The sequence below is a fragment of the Galendromus occidentalis genome, unplaced genomic scaffold (genome assembly GCF_000255335.2).
Source record: "Galendromus occidentalis unplaced genomic scaffold, Mocc_1.1 scf7180000076951, whole genome shotgun sequence".
NCBI classification, from domain to species: Eukaryota; Metazoa; Arthropoda; class Arachnida; order Mesostigmata; family Phytoseiidae; genus Galendromus; species Galendromus occidentalis.
In genome coordinates this window covers 171,186-190,192 of record NW_003804940.1, presented here as the reverse complement: position 1 = coordinate 190,192, position 19,007 = coordinate 171,186, and the positions used below count along the sequence as shown (strand labels likewise).

Genomic DNA, 19,007 nt, shown 5'->3' with positions numbered 1-19,007 from the left:
ACATTTGAACTTTCGCGAAGCAGAACCACTACTATAGAAACGTTTTGTTTCGAGCGATCAGGTCGGCACCGGAGCTCGTATGGGAAGTATTTGCGTACTCCTCAAAAACCTTGCAGAGCTCACCCCTTGAGGGAGATTGATTCCTCCTTTCCACGAGGCATTCCTAAATTCCTCGCGTCCGACTATGTTCCGCGGACTGTTCTCCAGCGTGACTGTTCCCCTCGACTCTTGACTAGAGCCCATAGATATCCAGGTCAATCACTTCACCCTTTCGCCTGATTCCCTCAGCGGACTCTGAATGGATCGCTAAAGGGAATCTCTGCCTGCAGGGAAGCTCCGAGTGTCAACTGGGTCTAGCTGTTTCATACTTCCATGCGTTCTATTTCAGTACCGGAGGACCTCAGGGGTTCCCCTTCCCTGTGTCGCTTCGACATTTATTTGCGATAAGCGATGAAGCTCTCTTGTAAAAGGTGCCTACCCTCAGCGATGAATCTCCTCGTAATCATGGTGACGAGGAGCCTCCGCATCGGGCTTCTGCCTCAATCCGATCAAACTCCGAAAGAAAAGATGGGGACAGAGACTAGTGAGTGGTATCGGATGATTTCTCCACAGGATTCTAGGTTTCTTTTCACATTTGTACATTGGCACAACCTGAGTCTAATTTACAGTGTCCGTCAGTTTACAGTTAATCTTCTTGTTCCTAGAATCACGTCTCGACTCGAACATAATCAGGGTACCCTGTTGAAAGTCTCAACAGTCTTCAAGTCAATCGTCAGTGCGTTGTCGCATGTTGCCGCGGTTCGCTTTCCGTTTGAAGCTCCCAAAAGCTTTCTTGACGTCAGAGTCCTTGACGTCAACGGAGCTCTCACCCTCATCAAGGGTGACTTCTTTCACACCGAATCTGCTCTTCTTCACCTTGACCGGAGGAGGCAGAGGAATATCTTCTACATCGGGCTTCAGGTCGACTCCTTCCGCTTCTGTTTTCTGGAAGATTCAAAGTGTTCTGAGTTCGATGCTCGAGGAACTTTGATTCCTTCGATGAGAGCGGTACATCGAAGAGAGAAGCTTCAAGAAATCGAGACAGAAGGAAATATGTTCTCCGATGGGCGGAGCACAAACACCTCTTATGACCTTGCCCGAGACTAAGCAGAGTTCCGTACGACCGAGGGTGTTCTCCTTCGCGATTTATGGAGTTCAGCCCAAACGAAAAAGCTCGACGTAATTTCTCACCTCTTCCTTGAGCGGGACTTCTCTGACGGAAACGGTGACCCAACCACCGGCGACACCTTTAGTTTCATCCGGTGTTTTTATATTCGCGTATGGATTCACTTCTGCATACGAGCTCTCAGAGGATTCGGGCTGATTCAGCTGGGCTAGAGCTCGTTCTTCGTCTTGACGCTTCATGATCCGGCCGTACTCGCGCTGGTCTTGAAGCCCTGCAACGACGTGACCATGTCCTACGTTAGCGCCTCCTCGAGCCAGGAGTAAATACAGGTATACTCGTATTCGACAGTCTGGGATCCAGGGATATTCTGTCGACAGATTACCAATCGCCGATCCGTCCTTCGCGATCGCTTTGAGGGCTGCCCGTTCGATCGCAGCCATCTGCTCGTCGTAGGCAGTTCGCTCGGCGTGCATCTTCGAGCCTTTCTTGGCTGTGTCTGCCAATCGCTTCGCAACATTCTCCTTGTGCCTTTTTCCCTGCAATCAAGCAATGTTCGGATCAGCAATCCTACCCCCGAGTCGTCCGGAGCTTAGGTCCCATCCGGAGCGAACCTGAGCCCTGGGAGCTTGAACTCCTCGTAAGGAATAGTTCTCACAGCCAGGAGTATCCCATGTGGACTACAGCCCCAGTTCGATAACGAAATTCTGCTATTCGCATGCATGATTCACCCGGATCAAACACGCTAAGACTGAATGTCTCCAACGCACCTGTTCATGAACCTGCACAACGGTCTTGTCATCGCTGATATAGCACTTGCAAAAATCACAGTATCGTTTGGGGGTCGCGACCCAGTACTCAGACATGATGAGTTCCGCAATGAGTCCTGAAATGAATCTCCTGAGGATAAGACGGTGAAGAAAATCTTGGTGACCAACAGCGCTTCGGAGTGAAGGACGATTATAATTCTAGGCGAAAAAAGAAAGAAGAACTATTATGAGCTAAAGAACTGACGAGAACCGACAGATTTCCGAGCGCTCGTTGATGGCCGCGCTCTGAGGACAGGCGAATATTCAACTCACCGCCACAATCGTAGCAACAGGAGGTCTCAGCTGGCGGGAACTTCCCGAGAACGGTCCACTAGCCAAGCAGGATGTTTCGGGTGTTCAAGCGCTCGATAAATTCGATCCTCGAAATTTCGAACGTTTGGCTCAGTCCTAGGCTGCTGTCCAGCTCGATCGGTTCGGCTGTCGTCTGCTACAAAGGACTTGGCATTTGACATCATCAAGATCAGGATGATCGGGCTCCTCGATCATCTCCGGGCGGCTCTCGGCCCCGACATTACCCGCGAGTTGTTGGGTCGACTTGAGATCTTGATGCATACAGAATACAGAGGAGCCAGCTCAATCTCGACAATGGCCATACTAGCTCGGCCCGTCTTGCCTGTCTGTCTGATCAGGAGCAGAAGGCTCAGAGTGATCTAGCACTCATGTTGAGGAATCACCTGCAAGCACAATTCAATCAGAAGCTTCTTCTCGGATCTCAACTTGCGAGGGGCGAAATCGATTCAACCCGGCATGGAGAAGTTGCGAGTCGTCGCGTGCCTCTCGTGGAGGAGCCCGGTTGTGGCGAGATCACTCCATCATTTGACAAACAGTAAATAACAACATTGCGACTCTTTTTGACGGCTCTCCCTCTCACTCCTCTCGCCTGTGTTCGATCTATGTCGGGTTCAGAACCCTGTTGCTGGCCTTTCCTGACGACTTGAGAGACTTCCGTGGAACTTCTGAAGATACCATGCTTCGGTGAATAATATGTCATCAATACGACGAACTTTGAAAGCGAAGAGCGCGAAACGCAGAGAACTTCTCGCACAGCAGTTGGGAGCCGGCTGCGCCGAAAATCTCGGTTTGCTCTTGGGCAACGAGCAGGATTCGACACCTAAAGCGAGCGAGGTGAGTTCAATGTCGTTCTAGTCGACGGTTTCCAGAAAAGTGGTCTCATATCTCCGTACTCCGAGAGTCTTTTGTCACGAAGGAGTTCACCAATTCGGAGTTTCTTTGGTGTCCTACATCAATCCTCCTCTTCGGGATCCTCCCGGTCAGAAAGACGTGGCAATCCATCCTTGTGGAATCCTGTTCTACACAAGGTCACATTTTTTCCAGTTCAACCGACCTCCGAACCGTAAGAGTACTGGTACGATCACAGGGAACAAGGATCAACAGAATGAGGAAGCCCCGAGCACCTCGCAGGCCGGTGAGTGGCAACAGAGACTCCCCTTGAAGTTTGATGGATTCGTGTTTTTTGCCGCATCCCAGCTCCGTATGGTGTCCTGAACCTCCGTATTGCTCCATAGGAGACGAGGTCATGGCGTATCGAGATTCGTCGACCTTCCTGAAAGGGACCCAGTCCGCGAACCCTCACAACGACTATTGCCAGCATTTCGTGGACACAGGACAACGACCCCAGAACTTCATACGCGATGTTGGCATCCAAGACAGATTCGAGGAGTATCCTAAACTAAAGGTCAGTTGCTGACTTGGATGAGAGTCCTGATCGCCTTCTACACTGTATGTAGAGCCGGTCTTCGAAGCTCTTCGTAGTGGGTGCCCAAGCAGGCTTCTTGCATCTTATAGGAACTCATCAGGCTGAAGGACGAGCTGATCCGAGAAACTGCCAAGCCTCCGATGTACTTGAAGTGCGACTTGATGCAGTATAATCTTCGGGACTTGAACTCGAAGTTCGACGTTGTTCTAATCGAGCCTCCTCTGGAGGAATACCAACGATCCTGTGGGGTGACAAGCTCAAGGTTCTGGGCTTGGGAAGAAATCATGAAACTCGAAATCGAAGAGATAGCGGCGCCAAGATCCTTCGTTTTCCTATGGTGAGTTTTTGCTCTCCATTTACGATCATGATCCGGAGCCAGACACCGCGAGAATCGCATCCGGCAGAAATGCTCTAACTGCTCAGCTGTTGATATTCTCTGAATTCGTGTGTTGGTTTCAGGTGTGGCTCATCCGATGGTTTGGATCTCGGACGCCAATGTCTCCGCAAATGGGGTTTCCGCAGGTGTGAAGACATCTGCTGGATCAAGACAAACATAGATGACCCGTCCAAGGTTGGTCTTCAAATAACGCGGTAAATCACCCTCCTTCAACCTATACGTGCCGAGAAGAGTTGTGATAGTCTCGTCTGACCTTGTGGATTTTCGCGACTCAGGTGAAAAATGTCGAGCCCCGTGCAGTGTTCCAACGGACGAAGGAGCACTGTCTGATGGGCATCAAGGGCACCGTCAGACGATCCACCGATGGCGATTTCATTCATGCGAACGTTGATATTGATTTGATAATATCCGAAGAGCCCCAATTCGGCAAGATGGAGAAACCGGAGGAAATATTCCACATCATAGAACATTTCTGTCTCGGACGTCGACGGCTCCATCTCTTCGGAAAGGATAAGGCCATCAGACCGGGTGAGCTGCTCGTTCGCCATGCCGAGACATACCTTCATGCCGTTCCCGGTTCGAGAGCTTCGGTTCGAAACGAAACAGAGAAGTCTATCGCCGCTCACTGATTTTTTTCATTTGATTCATAGGGTGGCTGACAGTAGGGCCGGAACTGATGAACTCGAACTTCAGCAGCGAAGCTTACAATTCGTACTTCAATAAATCACCGAATGAATACCTCACTGGCTGCACTGAGCGCATCGAAGCTCTCCGTCCGAAATCGCCGCCTCCGAAAGCCAATCTCGGCGGTGCAAGCCGGGGCCGCGGTCGCGGAGCTGGAAGGGGCCGGATCGGCACTGGCAGACCATCAACCTGAGTAGAATCGTTCTCGCGATTCGGTCGTGGTATTCAAACTTCAGGACTTGAATGTGATTTCTAAGGTTTCGACACTGCCCGCTGATGACATAGTAGCTTGTACACACTGTATAAAAAGGAAATTGACCTGTGATTACATATGACGAAAAAGGCGTACCCGGAACATTCGAGTCCGCTATCATACGTATATCCTACCTACCGAGGGGAGTCCACTTGTGTGCTGCGACGGAATATGAACGAGACAATAAAAATGTTTTGGAATTGTTCCTCTACATTCGCGAATCGATCTCCCCGAGTTGTCAAACGAAGGAGACCATGCGGGAGCTCCTCTGGGCAAAAAGATAGCATTCCGAGATACATACATCGGTTTATGAATGTATATATGTGGAGAATCTCATGTCGTGCTCAGGTTCCCGCGACATGAGCTTCTCAAGCCACATACAATATGAATTACAGCCCGAATTCCCATAAGCAAGACTGCTGCTATCGACCGCAAGAATTGCACACATTGTGTTCACCCCGGCCTACAGACGGATCCCTTTGGGCGAACTCCACGACTCGGAGACACGACTGCTACGAGCTTCCCTGCTTCTTTTCAAACAGTTGAGGCTCTCGAGACGTTCACGACATCGGGTCGGAAATTTTCCACGTGTGCCCCGCGGGTCTACCCACCGGATGCCTTCGAAGGGCCTCCCATCCTATCGGAGGCCGATCTCATGCCGCGCGAAGCGTCGACTAGCGCCAGAGCTAGTCCCGATCATGAGAGAACTAATGGGGGCTGAATATGAGCTTCGATACACCGGTAGGGACTCATGCTCATACACGTTCTCGACAACGACAATTTCCCGGCAATTTCAGTTCGAGCCTCTTGGATGATTAGAGCCGTCTCGGATCGGGGAGCAGGGTTTCTCCTCTTGTCGTGAGCTCGATTCTCCTCAGATCGTTTCGTGGAGTTCATAGGATCGATGTAGCTGTTCCGTACTATTACGAATCGGGGCTGGGACCGCGCGGTGAAGACGGAAATATTCGAGCGATAATCCTGTTATTTAATGCTTAATAAAGTATCAATGAACCGACGAGTCACGCCGCTGTGAGCCACGCGCGTCATCCGAACGCAATCACACGGAATGCGAACCGAGAGGACCGTGGCTGATAAAAACAGATGCTTTAATCCTTGAACACGTCCAGATGCTTCCTTTATCAGGCGAAGCTCGACGCGAGGGATTTCAGGGAACTTCATACCGAGGCAGATTTCTCAACTTCCGAATACCGCTTTCAAATCTGACAGAAAGATTCATGGAACGGAAGCGCCCGTCGAAAAACAGTGGAGGTGCGGCTAAGCCACGCGATCGGTCATTTCAGCGGAAAGCTTCTGTACTCGTGGCCTTCGACACGTGTTCTATCGAGAGAACTAAATTGCTCGCGCTGTGTTGGACGGAGATCACTCAGTTAGCCACCAGGTGGCCCTGAATCAAGAGAGGGCGCAAGCACCGGCTCCGTTGTGTGGAATTCGGGGTTTTGGTGCGATGACGGTATCGGTCCGAGCACAGGCCCGCGTAAGTTTCGCCGGATCTCACTGCGGTAAGATTCCTCGTCCTCCTGTCGTAATCGATCATCTGATATCGAAGTGGGACTGCTATGACTCTCATGTCGGTCTCATCGTCCCCATAAGATTTTTCGATGCTCTTATTCGTCATCATTAGCGGCAGCGATTCGGGCGGAAGTCGGTCAGAATCGCAAATCATTGACTGCGGTCACCTGACGTAATCCTTGAAAAACTTGTGAAGCCTCAATTCGTTTGACTAACGCCGTCCTGCGTAAATCGCGCTGCGGAAAAACATCGGGCGGATCGGACACGAGGACCAAGTAAATCCTGGAAATCTATTCCATCGACCCTTAGGCTCGATTCTGTCGTGGATCTGAAGCATCGAGGGCGGGAAAATGCTCTGGAAAATATTGCGGAATGATTCGATAACCAGATTGGAGGACAGTCGGTTTCAGTGATCGCTTCTAGGGAGGATAGGCTGTGGGGGAGGAAGACCCTCGACAGCATCAAAGCTTGTTTCTCGTGGTCGATTTGACTGTTGCCCGATTCCTCGGGAGTTGCCTTGGGAAGAGACACAAACGATCGAGAAGTCTAGCCCCAGACTGACGAGAGGCGATGCGGAGCAACATTTGATTTGGACACAAGCGTATTGATTAGATTGAAGAAACAATTTTCCAGGGCGTTCCCTGAAGGCACCGAAATGCGAGTGATTGACCAAAGTGTTATGTTCGACAGTTTTCCGTCACGCTTTTATTGTTTGGGCCCGCGCGCGGAAGCCCGTCGAGGAAACGTTACTCGGCGCCCGTCGCTCCGACCGATGTTGCGACACAAGCCGTTAAATCCATATTTCCCGTCGCTTGCTTATATTTGTGGGAACTTCTCCATCGGAGCCGGACTCGGATTCTTCGGAGCTCGAAGTGCGCTTGAATTTCTTGAAATTCCCACCTGTTTCAGCAGGTGGGAATCAGTGTCCGACAGCAAGTTGCTGAGCTGAAGCAAAACTCCTCCAGGGGATGGGCGCCTTCGAACCCCTCGAGTTGATCACCAGACGGGAGGATAGGACGGAGTCTCGAGCCCCCTTTATTGCATAGCCCAGAATGAGATCCATGTTTCTGTTCTCAAAGTCGAAGATCCCGTCACGATAGATCTATAGGACCACGGAACGACGCCGGAACCGCAATCGGATCTTCGTACTCATACTCTCCTGCGATAGTACTGTATTTCATAGGCTTGTAGGCATCCAGAGGCGACCTGGTCAAAGAAAGATTGAAGACTTGTCAAATCATCGAGAGGAACGTCATATTAGGCAAGAGCTCCCTCTCCCCCCCTTCCCCCCTACACTGGAGAGACAAGGGGCGGCGCAATTAAAGCTAAGCTCTGGTCAGCTCGGGAGCAATTCGAAGCGCGGACGCCGCTCAAACTGTACACTGGGTGACGCGCAGCACACTCCTCAGCTGAGCCTGGTCAGGCCTCAGCCTGACTGCTCACGATCTTCTTCCTTCTCCATTTTTCCGGCGTTCCGAGGCAGCCAACATCGCCGCCTAACTACTCACTCTATTCTCTGTCTGATTCTACTCCTTTGGAGAGCGTTGGCATTGATTTGCCCTACAGTATATTCGAAGTTTTCGTGGAACATCGCGGAAGGTTTGGATCCCCATGACCCAAGATTAGACTCCGGTCTAGGAATGAGCAAGTTGGCGCAGAGTAGGATCGAGAAACAGACCTGTAAGTGTATCTGTAAACGAGGCATATCGGAACTATGGCACATGCCCATAGAAACAGGCAGCGGAAAAGCCTGAGCGCTCGATGCGACCAGAGTGAGTTTGCGAAACATCGATATGTGTTCGGTTTTCGGCCGCCCATTCCCGGTAGTCTTCGTAAGAGGTGGCTAGACTGAAGACGAGCCTATAATTGGATACCACTACCCAGAATCCAGCGCGAGCTACGGAATCGTGATGAGGCTCAGGACTCAGGAGATGATCTCAGACTTCGTTGTCCCGAATCTTCCAGGACGGATCCTCCGAAAGTGCCAGACCTCATTCGTCATTCCAGAGTGAGTCCAGAGCATCTACCCATGAGAGCATGTGAAGGTGTCATGGCAACCTAGCCAAACTTACCTCTGAATCTTCCGTCCACTGTCTCAGAGACGAGGTACCGGATGGCAGCAGCTCTAGCTGATGGGCAATCCCGTCCTGAGTAGATAGCTCCCAATTCGTTTTGCCAACACGGAGCTTGGAAGAGGAAGCAGAACTTGGAGTTTTCGTTCGAAAAGCGGCAGGCGAGTTGACCTGGGACGTCATTGTCAATTATACAGGGATCGAGCAGTTTGATTTTCAAGCAGGAACGATTCTCAGCTGAGGGCGGCGAGTGTTTCAATACGTCTTAAGGGCATTGCTGCACTCGGGATCTGCGATCAGTCGACGGAATACCCCAAGGTCTTCGCATATTTACCTTGATGAGTCAACGATTTCTCGTATGCTTATCAGAAGGATGACCAGAGCTCTCTGTTAGAGTCCATAACATCCATAGAGTCCATGACAAGCTACCCGACAGAAGACGCGAATAGGCGAAGGTTCCCGGTGTTTGCAAGAACTCCTGTCCGGTCTGGGCATCACGCTCTTGTCCGAATCGCGCATACTTCTTCGTGGGTCTTCCTGTGTCCGGAATCGATTCGGAGGAGCTGCGATCGGCGGAAAACCGACGAGCGCTCGAGGATTCCCTTGGAATTGAGCTCTCTCATAGTTCCGATCAAAATTCGCTTCACCTGATTTCACTCATCGATTCTTCAGAATTATTTCCCTTTTTCCCGCTGGGAAATTCGGGGAAACATGCCGCCTGGCATTCGTCCCATGCTTGAGGAATGTCGGTGGGCCCATTCGCGTCCGAGCCCAGGAGCTTCTGCCCGCCTTGCTTCGGTTCCCGGAGCTCCGCGAGGAGCGAATATTCGATCTTCTGCAGAGAAGACAGTGAGAGCTTCATCCCGCGATTGATGCCCGCGAGCCAAAAGTGTTGTCTGGGCGTTGGGGCGGGTCTGCGATATCCAACCGAATCCAACATCGCTAGAAACGATTAGCTTAGTCGTGAGTCGCGAGTACGTGCGTTTGCGGGACTCTACTGAGACGGCTCAAACATCACCAACAAACTCGAGCCGATCCCCCTGATACACGACCCGGTTGATCGACCGGCGAACGTACCCCCGTCTCCAATCTTTGAGCCTCAAGCCCAGCCCTTCTATGTCTCCTCGGACGTTTTTCGGGAACGGCGGCCCCTGTCTCGATGAACCTGGAGATCAGCGATGATCTCAACCAATAATTGTTCATCTCTCCATCTTCCGCCGCCAATTGGTCTGTCTGATGATTTTATTTCGTCTCTGAAAAAGGTCCTGATTGAATTTTGCCTTATCCAATTCGGGACTACGGCGGGGCTCACAAATAGCGAAAGTCATCATCTTCTCAATAAAATCGTCATCGCCGTTATCCCCATCATCACGATCACAATCGAAAGCCGAGATGGGAGTGACCACAAACCAATGATGGTCAGTGGCACTGACATCACAAACAAGTGGTTCAGCTCCGCTCGTCTTCGTATTTGTGTTTTACGGCTCCTTCGAAAAATGAAAGTAAAATACCGATCACGATATGATGATGATTACGACAATGATTACTTCGGTATTTTTGCCCGAATTACGTGCGATAGCGCGACCAACGGACCAGCCGGCCGGTCGGTCGGTCGGCCGGCCGTCTCCTCAAGCGGCTCAAGCGGCTCACATGGTGGAGTGGCGGTGGCGGCGACCACCAACACGACGACGACGGCACCCGCGAGCTCTAGCTCTAACAACAAGACGCTACTTCATTCGACGGACGCACCCGCTTTAGATTACAAAGCCAATGAATGGCACGAAGCGAAACTTTTTCTCTGCCGGACCATTGCGTAAGCGTATAACAGACGTCGCGGCCGGCTGACTCGTCGGGATGGGCAATGCTTTCATCGACGTCAACTATTCGATCGTTTACGTGCCTATTCGTCTGTCCGTAGATCCGCTGTTCCGTCGGTGCGTCGTGTGTTTGATCGACCATTTCTCTTTTATTTTCGGTGGTGTCCTGGCCCACAGAGCGGATTCAACGGAAAGTAAAAAAACGACGAGTAACGTTCCGCTGACCATAAATGGAAGTGCAAATGTTTAATAAAACGGAATTCGCGCACTTGAAACTTTGTTCTTCGCCAAGGAACGATCGGGGCGTTGGTCAGGAAAATCGCCGACTAAGATAAGGATCTGTAATGTTGGAAAGATAGTGTACGACCCTGCTTCTGATGCTCCACTGCAAATATGTCTCGAGGCATAGTCAGATCCGAATTGAGCCGGGAGACAGAAGAACGCCGAAAAAAGATGAGTCGCGGCATCGCGGTATGCAAGAGTAACGGTATGCAAGAGGAGCCGCTAGGACTATGGATTGGGACGGCGGCCGTTCCAGAGCTGACATAAGAACGATATCTTGAACACCGTGAAAAGCGTTCTACTCGTTTTCCATTGACTTTCCCTCATCCCTCCCAGACAGTGAACGATGAGTCGTGGAAGCGTTTTCCTCTCTCATTAGCGTCAAGTCCCGGCTTTGCACACGCAGTCACTTGCTAATAGCCATTTTTTCGAAGAGTTGATGCAGGGTGTTCTAAATTGCCGAAAACATCACATTTAAAGACGTCTTCCTCCGCTTCCATGGACAGCGCCGAAATGAGCTGACACGTTCAGGGCTGGAGATTTCCCGGCGAATTTCCGCCGCATTCGTAGTATTTCGCGGACCTGATTGATTCTCTCTGAAGATCGATCCAAAACACGACGAGAGCCCCCGCCCGAGGGAATTTTCGTCTGCGGAGGATCTTGGTGTTCAGACAGAGACGAATGGTCTTCTATAGCATACACCTCATTTAGAATAGGAGAACCCCGTTTTCTTGTGCTATTTTCCTCAATGGCGAGGTGTCCCTAGGGGGACACCGGGGTGAGTCCCCGCTGGATTTCCAATGTTGCTGCGGTATCGATTCCCGCGTCCCCGAAATATGATTCATGCCCTCACGGCCAATGGCGGATTGCGGCTCTGTGCTCTTCACCTTCGGTTTCGGAAGAATCGTGGCTTTCATTACTTCCGGCGGTTTCAGCTATCTATTGTTTTCGCCCCGCTAATCGCGATCGAAATGGGCGTCGCCTGTCTCCTGTTATTGTGCTCGGATTCTTGACACGAAGCTAAGAGAAATTCCGCTTCATCCGACCACGGGACCCCCCTCCGGCGCAGCAGAAGAAGATTCAAGTCCGTCTTCCGGAGAATACGGATCATCTTCGGAGGTGTTCGTCCGGAGTTTGGACGATTCATTCCATCATAATAGCCTGATGGAAAAGAAGCCGTTCGAGCCGACGCTCATCCAACACCAGTCCTGGAGACGTTACCACCGGACGCGGCGCCACCGCACAACTTGGCGAGCAAATATTTTAGAATCACTCCGTTGTTGCGCTTCCACAATTGGACCACGAAACAGACAATTTTCCCCCGAGGATTAAAGTGTCCGCTGGGAGGTGTGCGCAGCAGCGTCTCATCTCGTTTGTCGGAATCCATCCTTCTTCTACAGGTCCGTGTCGCGTCGTGGAGACGACTGGGAGAATAGAGAATAATCTCGTTGACGGAAATCGCGCATCTCCAGAAGGAAGAAGAGAGGAGGGTGGCTGTCGAGGATTATTATCCCGTCATTAGTCCGTTCTGGGAAGGGATGCTGGAAAATCTTTCATCTCACTCAGTGTTCCCTTAAGGAGGGGGATGCGATTCCGTTCTTACGAGGGGGATCGGAGCGGAAGATATCGATGTCGGCCAAACTACGACGACTTTTCGCGTTTGAACATTTCTTTATTCAATGAATACGGGCGCGCCCGAGATCCCTCGCGGCTCTTGGGTAGCTCACGAAAGCTCCGAGAGCAGGGACGGCCCCAGTCAAGAACTTCAACACTTCGATGACAAGTATGGATCATTTCCAAACTCCCTGAGTAGAAGCCGTTATCTGACATCCAACACACGTGTGAGGCGCCCAGTTCTAATACTCATTAGCCCCAGTGGGTATCTTCCGCTCCCCCCCGACGCTAGACCGATGATAAAAAGGATAATTGGTGTTGATAGGTACCGTCTTAATTATGCGTAGTTTCTGTGGCTAAAGCAGCGGAAGTTTCTTATGGGTAACAAACGACCACGAAGAGTCCAGCGCATCAAAGAATTTTCTCCTGCCTGGGGCTAAGGGGCCTCCTTCGGTCACCTCGGGTCCTGCGTGATAGGCCAATACGGAGACCTCATATCGCATCGGATCTGGTTGATGGAAAAAGCACCCGACGAATTTCGTTGGACCTTCTCCATTGGATGTTGTCGGAGGAACAGAGGTGAACTAGTCAGTGCCTGTATCGTAGATCGACGAATAATCTGCTCCCTGTGGCTTCCTGCTGAGACTCAACAAAACCTCCGATCTCTTAAGACTCGCCTCAGAGAGAACCTCTCGCCTTTCGCTGAGAGATATCGCAAAAGGCTTCGGCTAACCGCGGAATGCCACGAGCTGCCGGGATGACGCAGTGCCTCCGGGTATTTGCGTCACTCCTGATCATTTTCGATTATGAATGCGGGGGAGTGGAATGTTGATGCAGAGTTCCAGCCCAAAATACAATTTCTGGCCGGGAATGGAACACCGCTGACCTTTCTCTGGCGTTACCAGCATCGAACCCTTGAAGCTCACAATGATGGTGACGGTTCTCGCCATGCTTCGCTCTGATGGTCGTTCGCGTCGAATACGCAATCGATCTATTGATTACCCTCCGGTGCCTTCCGGGGCGGACAAATTTGATCCATGAGTCTGGCAGATGAATCGCCGCTCCGCGATGAAAAAACCGCATCCAGATCGTCATTGCCTCCCCGCATCAATGATTTGTTTTTATTAATGTCGGCGGGAAGACTCCGAGAAAAACTGGGCAAGTCGACGGAAAACAATGAAACCGCCAACAAGTCTCTCGATTCGATGGTTCCGTCGCGTTTCATCAGTGTTGCGGTGGCTGGTCACGGCAGCTGTCAAGAAGCGATTCAACACCAGAGGAGAATTCAAAACATGAATCGTTTTTGGGGTGTTCTGTATCGAGAATTCGGCGTCGGACCACACCCGATATTTCCTTGTGCTTAAATTCCGAAATATCGTGAGAGATGCGTATTTGTCACGTATCGACTGAAACCCGAGAAAGCCGCCGCATTCCGAAATTTCGATGGTCATGCCGCGAGTCAACTGGTTAGTGTACGGCGCCGGCGGTCACCGCTAAGCAGTCCCGTGTAGGAAACGAGATTAAAGTCGGCATCGTCTCCCGATAGGCAAAATCGATTTTTTCTCGTGTCACTGCGAATTCGACTTGGGGAACAAGCGATGCAGCGGCGGCGTTGGACGATGCATCGAGAATGCCGCATCAAAATAAGGGAAGGATTGGTCATCGCCCGCGTGCCTCACACGACTTGATGCGTTTCTCCCATCTTTTTTCTCGCTCGGTAACACTGTTCGCCTACGGTCTAATATTGAACACGATTATCTCAACGGGAAGACTCGGGGATACATCGGATGCGTCGAATTCTTCTAAATATTCGGTGTCCGTCTTTTTGCCAATTCGACGGGGATCGCTGAAGGAGCTAGTAAAATGGGGAGAAACAGTGGCACGCTTCATTTAACACGCGAGCCAGCGACGCGCCCGTGCCATTCTACAAAAAATCTCGTTCACAGTGAGACACTCCGTTCGATACATCGGCCCACGACCGTATCGAGTGATTTCACTCAATCGCGTAGCTTCGAGGAATGACAGACGGCGCATTATCAAAACTCAAAAGGAGGAAGAGAAACGGAACTTCTCTTTTGGTCCGATATAGAACGCCGCGTCGTTAATCAAGAGTAAAAAACCACATTTCACAACGTAGGATACAACACCATCGAACGTGTCTGACTCCTCCATGCCAGGGGGTTAAGAAGAAAAGGGTGAAAATCATGCAGGAGAGCTCCACCAGAATGGATTGCTGCCTCGAAACGGCGGGGAAATCAAAAAAATCATGATGATAGGGGAGACGCTCCCTGAGACACGGGAAGCCCCGGCGTCGAAATTGGTGGAACAATCGCTAAAAATTCGTATGCCTCGGATACACGGAGGGAAGCGTTTTCGTGATCCGAAAATTACGAGCCTAGACTTCGGAGCATTACACAATATCAGAGCATGATTAATCGGGGTCCGAGATCTGAATGGAGCGTCAGCGATCCTGAGAACGACGAACACGCCGATGAAAAGATGTCGCTGAGCGAGTCTCGTTCGAGAGCAATCGGCGGAGGGGGACGCACTCTACACGTTTCTCCACGATCAAATGAGGGACGGGGTGATATCCAGCGATGTCACGCGCGGATAGTCATCTTGCTGAAAACATATTCAATCGAATCTTACGAATGAATGCCCGAAGATGAGCTTTTCCTCCGACGGATCGCGACCCGTTTTCTAGGAACTGTAACCCTGGGGGGATCGAGATTGCTTCTAGATGCTAGGAGCGATCTCGAGGATCGCATGAGTCGTCAACATCCCGTCGGAATCAGGATCCACTGCCGGTGGTCCCGGTTCAACTTGGGAATGCTCGTCTGCGGGGCTGAATTCTGCGGTCATGGGGCATCGAGGACAGCTTGGACTCCTCATCATGCCGGTTGAGTATCCGGAAAGTTTCCAGTCCGAAATAAGCCCGCGACGCCCCCCCCCCCCTCCCCTTCCCCGCAAAGGGAAATGAAGCCGAGGACAGAAGGGATGCACCCAAACGTCGCGCCTGACATGGGGGTCTGCACAGAAGCTCGCATCGACGAGGATCCCGAGTCTCTGACTCTCCTGACGCCATCCAATAGCTTGGGGTAAACGAATTTCAAGCTGAACGACATTCCGAGAGAGGAGTCAGGTGACGCGGTGAGAAGGCAAGTCTCCCGTTTGTCCGAAGCCCGGAGGGAGCAACGCTGAAGAAATTCCTGCGATATCACTAAAGGACTTTTGCATCGTCGGCAAGAGTCACGACAATTCTATTATCGTGCTACTCAAATCAATGTCGAATAATTCCGATGCAATTAGATGATCGTCTCAAGAATGCTGGTTCCTTAAGTAGAACGTCCGAAGAGCGATAACTAGGAGAGGAAATCGACTTCCACGCTTCTTAAATGAGACCTGTCCGCTTAGCGCCGTGATCTTCCTCGCAAGTACAGAAATGATGTATTCGCTGATGACGATCCCCTGAATGTTTGATGTCACCGTCAAATCTGGGTTGCCTGACGGCATTATACACTAGTTGTCCACGCAGTTTGGACAACTTCGACTACTGGGACACCTTGGGCTATACATAGTAATCAGAATGAGCAAAATAAATTCAAACGCGCAGTGATGAGCCCCAGCTACCGCTGTTCGGGTGATTCACCCCATGCCGTGAACTTCTGTTGAGTTTCTCTCTGCTCATTCTCTTCTCCGAAAAGTGAGTCTGATTTCATTCCAAATGAAATGGAATCTTGAGTAGGTACCGGGGTAAATAAACCCCCATTCCCATCGGATCGATCTCATTGTTCCCTCTCACTAGAACTCTTTCGTGTCTTGCCGATTTTCCGTTCGCGCAGTCGTTTCCACGCTGGAAATGTTTATCCGCCCCTCCTCTCCTGCGTTGCCTCTTCATAAAACTGGGTCCGATCGCTGTCGTGGCGCTCACTTCAAAGATGCATCTTCGATGGTCGTATCTGTCGGTGTTAGTGTTGATTGTTCTCTCGTGTCCAAAGTCGTCGGCGCAGCAGGATGTGCCGAAGAGTATGTCTCAGAGGATACAACGGTGGATGATCGGCCGGATGGGGCTCGGAGGACTGCCGATGGCCTCGCCTCTCGGATTAAACCCTCTAAGCATAACCGGCATGTCCGGTCTCGGTGGATTTTTCGGAATGTCTCCAATGACCACTGGTCTATTGACTCTGATGGGTTACGGCAGGCCCCCTGCCGAGGCACAGGACCACCCCGTTTACGTTCCGGCACCCGCAAGGTACTCGAGTGCGGGACCTAGACCGGCACCTTCGGACCAAGCGCCGGTACGCTCCCCACCTCCCCGGCCGCCCCCACATCCATCGCACTATTCGTCCGCCCACCACTACCCACCACCGCCTCCTCCATCGCATTATGCACATCCTCCGTCTCCGTACAGCTCTCATCCTGGCTACTACCGCCATTCCCGTCCCGTGCACTACCCTGTCGTCATGCATCATGGCCCATATCTGCCAGGCGGCTCTGCGCCTCCAAGATATGTTTATCGAGGACCTACGCCGAACGGGGGCTTCTATAAGGGAGGTCGTAGTGGTGGTCGCACGATGGCCTACGGTCAGCACTCCTTCGTTCACGGGATCCCGATCGCCATTCCTCGAGGAATAATCAAGTCCCCGATTGGGGGTCCGGTCGCCATAAAGACCGTCGACGGCATGATGTTGGGACCGTTCTCGCGGCCAGTTCATCTACACGGCATGCCGACCGTGGGCCAGTTACCCGTCACCGCCGGAGATATTAGTTCCGGAGGCATGCATGATTTCCTTGCCGACTCCGATCTAAATCTCAAGGATATGATGGGAACTCATGAGCCCGACACGGTGTTCCAATCAATGGACGATGGGCTGGGCTCGGGAATCAACGGCGATTTCTTCTCGGATGCAATGAAAGGTACACTCGATTGTGATTTCCGATTGTGATTGACTCGAATCATGGGCTCCTCGTGAGTAGCTGTGAATAATATCTATGCGATAAGTCATCTCTCCTGGTCGAGATTTGTCGGACACTCTCATCCCGCGCAGTGAGCTCGGCGCAAAGAAATCCTCGATGGGTGAAATGGTCGATTCCTTCAATTCGATTTCAGATTTCGATCTCGGCTCAGACGTGGGTCACATGGTGATTGGAGACGACATCAAGACTCTCGACATGAAAGATAATATCCTGGCAGCGGCTTCAACGTCTATGAAGCATAAGCATCCCTTGCTGAGTAAGTCATGATGAGGTGCCGGATTTCAGTAGAAATGAAAGCTGATGAACAGCCAATCTCTCCTACGAGGTTTTGGGTGCGTATCGAATCCGTATCTCGAACGACGCATCCCGTTGACGTTACGCGTCAGAATCGCGAGTCAGAGGAAAGCTCCATCGGGTTCGATCGTGAATATGATTCATCCCGAAACCGACAGAATTCGCGCTCGCTAATTCGCTTCCTCCGCAGCGGGTGACGCTTTCATCGTCAGCGAGTCCCGGCCCCATGTCTCCACCCTGCAACCCCAGCGGACCCCGCACACGAAGGCGTCGAATTCGGCGGTTGCGAAGTCCTCGTGATCCCGTCAATGGTGAATCGTCGAGAAGGAAGTGTTCGTCTAGTCCTGATAACCTATTGTTAACTTATGTTTTGAGTGCTGTAGCGTTTGCCGTTCCTGTTTGTGGGTCATGGTCAAAGTAACTGACTGAGTGTCGTACAGCTCCTGCGAATATGCATACATCCGTGTTCGTCTTGGTTTTCTGTCGACGAGCTCGAGGTTGAGCATGTGCCAATCGGATCATTCGAGATCGTGAATAAGAGCGTGCATGTGCTGGTGTACATATTGCTCATCGTTTTGTACAGACCAAAGAAGATGTAGCTCAACTCGTTGTAAATAAATTCTTGTTATTATGTGATTCCTCTGGATTCTACATTTCAGCGAGCCCTCTCTCCAACGCGGTTGGATCGAGAATTTAAGACATCGATGTTGAAAGCTGCCGAAAAGCATGTATAGTGAGAACAGCGAGACTCTTCTGGGGGCTCCCCGAAGCAGCATCTTCGGCATCTTCATTGGGAACGGTACTGATAGTAATGATCGATGGCAACGCTCGGTTAAAACGGAAAACGAAGAACCTTGAAAGACCGCTCCCGGCGAGATCCCGGCACGCAAAGGGAGCCACAGATCATCGTGATCGGTGCATGAAAAGGAACTATCATCCACCGATTACTTCACCTTATTTTGACGTGGAAACGTCTTTGTCGCAGGCTTTGCTGACCAATTCGATGTACTTCGTCCTCCAAGCATTGAAATCTTGTCCGCTTTTGGAACCTTACAATTCAGAAACTGCGGAGTTTTGGATTATCCGAACTGCATCATTGGGTTGAAAATTTACGGCAAAGTCTCGAGGTGCAATCTATCGCGAGGCAGATCTATCAATCGATTTGTACACTTAACTTCCCACATACCCCTGGATTCGGCACGAAAGCGTAAAAATAAGCGCGAATTATGGCATAGTCCGTCAGTCTATCGAAGGGAATTCTATAAGGCGAGGTCGGCGAGTCAGAGCCCGACAGAAGGCAGCAGACACATAAGAGCGAGAACCTAAGGGCTTCTGATTATTCGATGAAAACTGCCAAAATCGAGATCGAGTTGGGCTT

General features: G+C 51.2%; 3 protein-coding genes across 3 annotated transcripts; 2 read left to right on the top strand and 1 right to left on the bottom strand.

Annotated features, from left to right (window-relative positions):
- Positions 1 to 581: 581 nt before the first annotated feature.
- On the bottom strand, positions 582 to 2,395 carry LOC100900195 (uncharacterized). The gene is made up of 5 exons (XM_018638385.2): positions 2,245 to 2,395; positions 1,933 to 2,048; positions 1,548 to 1,701; positions 1,231 to 1,436; positions 582 to 984 (listed from the first exon to the last, which is right to left on the bottom strand). Exons 2-5 carry the CDS (start codon positions 2,026 to 2,028, stop codon positions 766 to 768), a joined length of 675 nt encoding a protein of 224 aa, XP_018493901.2. The 5' UTR covers positions 2,029 to 2,048; positions 2,245 to 2,395; the 3' UTR covers positions 582 to 765.
- A 501-nt stretch (positions 2,396 to 2,896) lies between these two features.
- On the top strand, positions 2,897 to 4,983 carry Mettl14 (methyltransferase like 14). The gene is made up of 7 exons (XM_003740483.1): positions 2,897 to 3,117; positions 3,328 to 3,418; positions 3,519 to 3,688; positions 3,799 to 4,046; positions 4,169 to 4,280; positions 4,382 to 4,634; positions 4,757 to 4,983. The coding sequence occupies exons 1-7, from the start codon at positions 2,977 to 2,979 to the stop codon at positions 4,981 to 4,983; spliced, it is 1,242 nt and encodes a 413-aa protein (XP_003740531.1). The 5' UTR covers positions 2,897 to 2,976.
- An 11,300-nt stretch (positions 4,984 to 16,283) lies between these two features.
- Positions 16,284 to 18,248, top strand: LOC100899912 (translation initiation factor IF-2). The gene is made up of 3 exons (XM_003740482.3): positions 16,284 to 17,275; positions 17,469 to 17,591; positions 17,820 to 18,248. The coding sequence occupies exons 1-3, from the start codon at positions 16,297 to 16,299 to the stop codon at positions 17,927 to 17,929; spliced, it is 1,212 nt and encodes a 403-aa protein (XP_003740530.3). The 5' UTR covers positions 16,284 to 16,296; the 3' UTR covers positions 17,930 to 18,248.
- Positions 18,249 to 19,007: the final 759 nt, after the last annotated feature.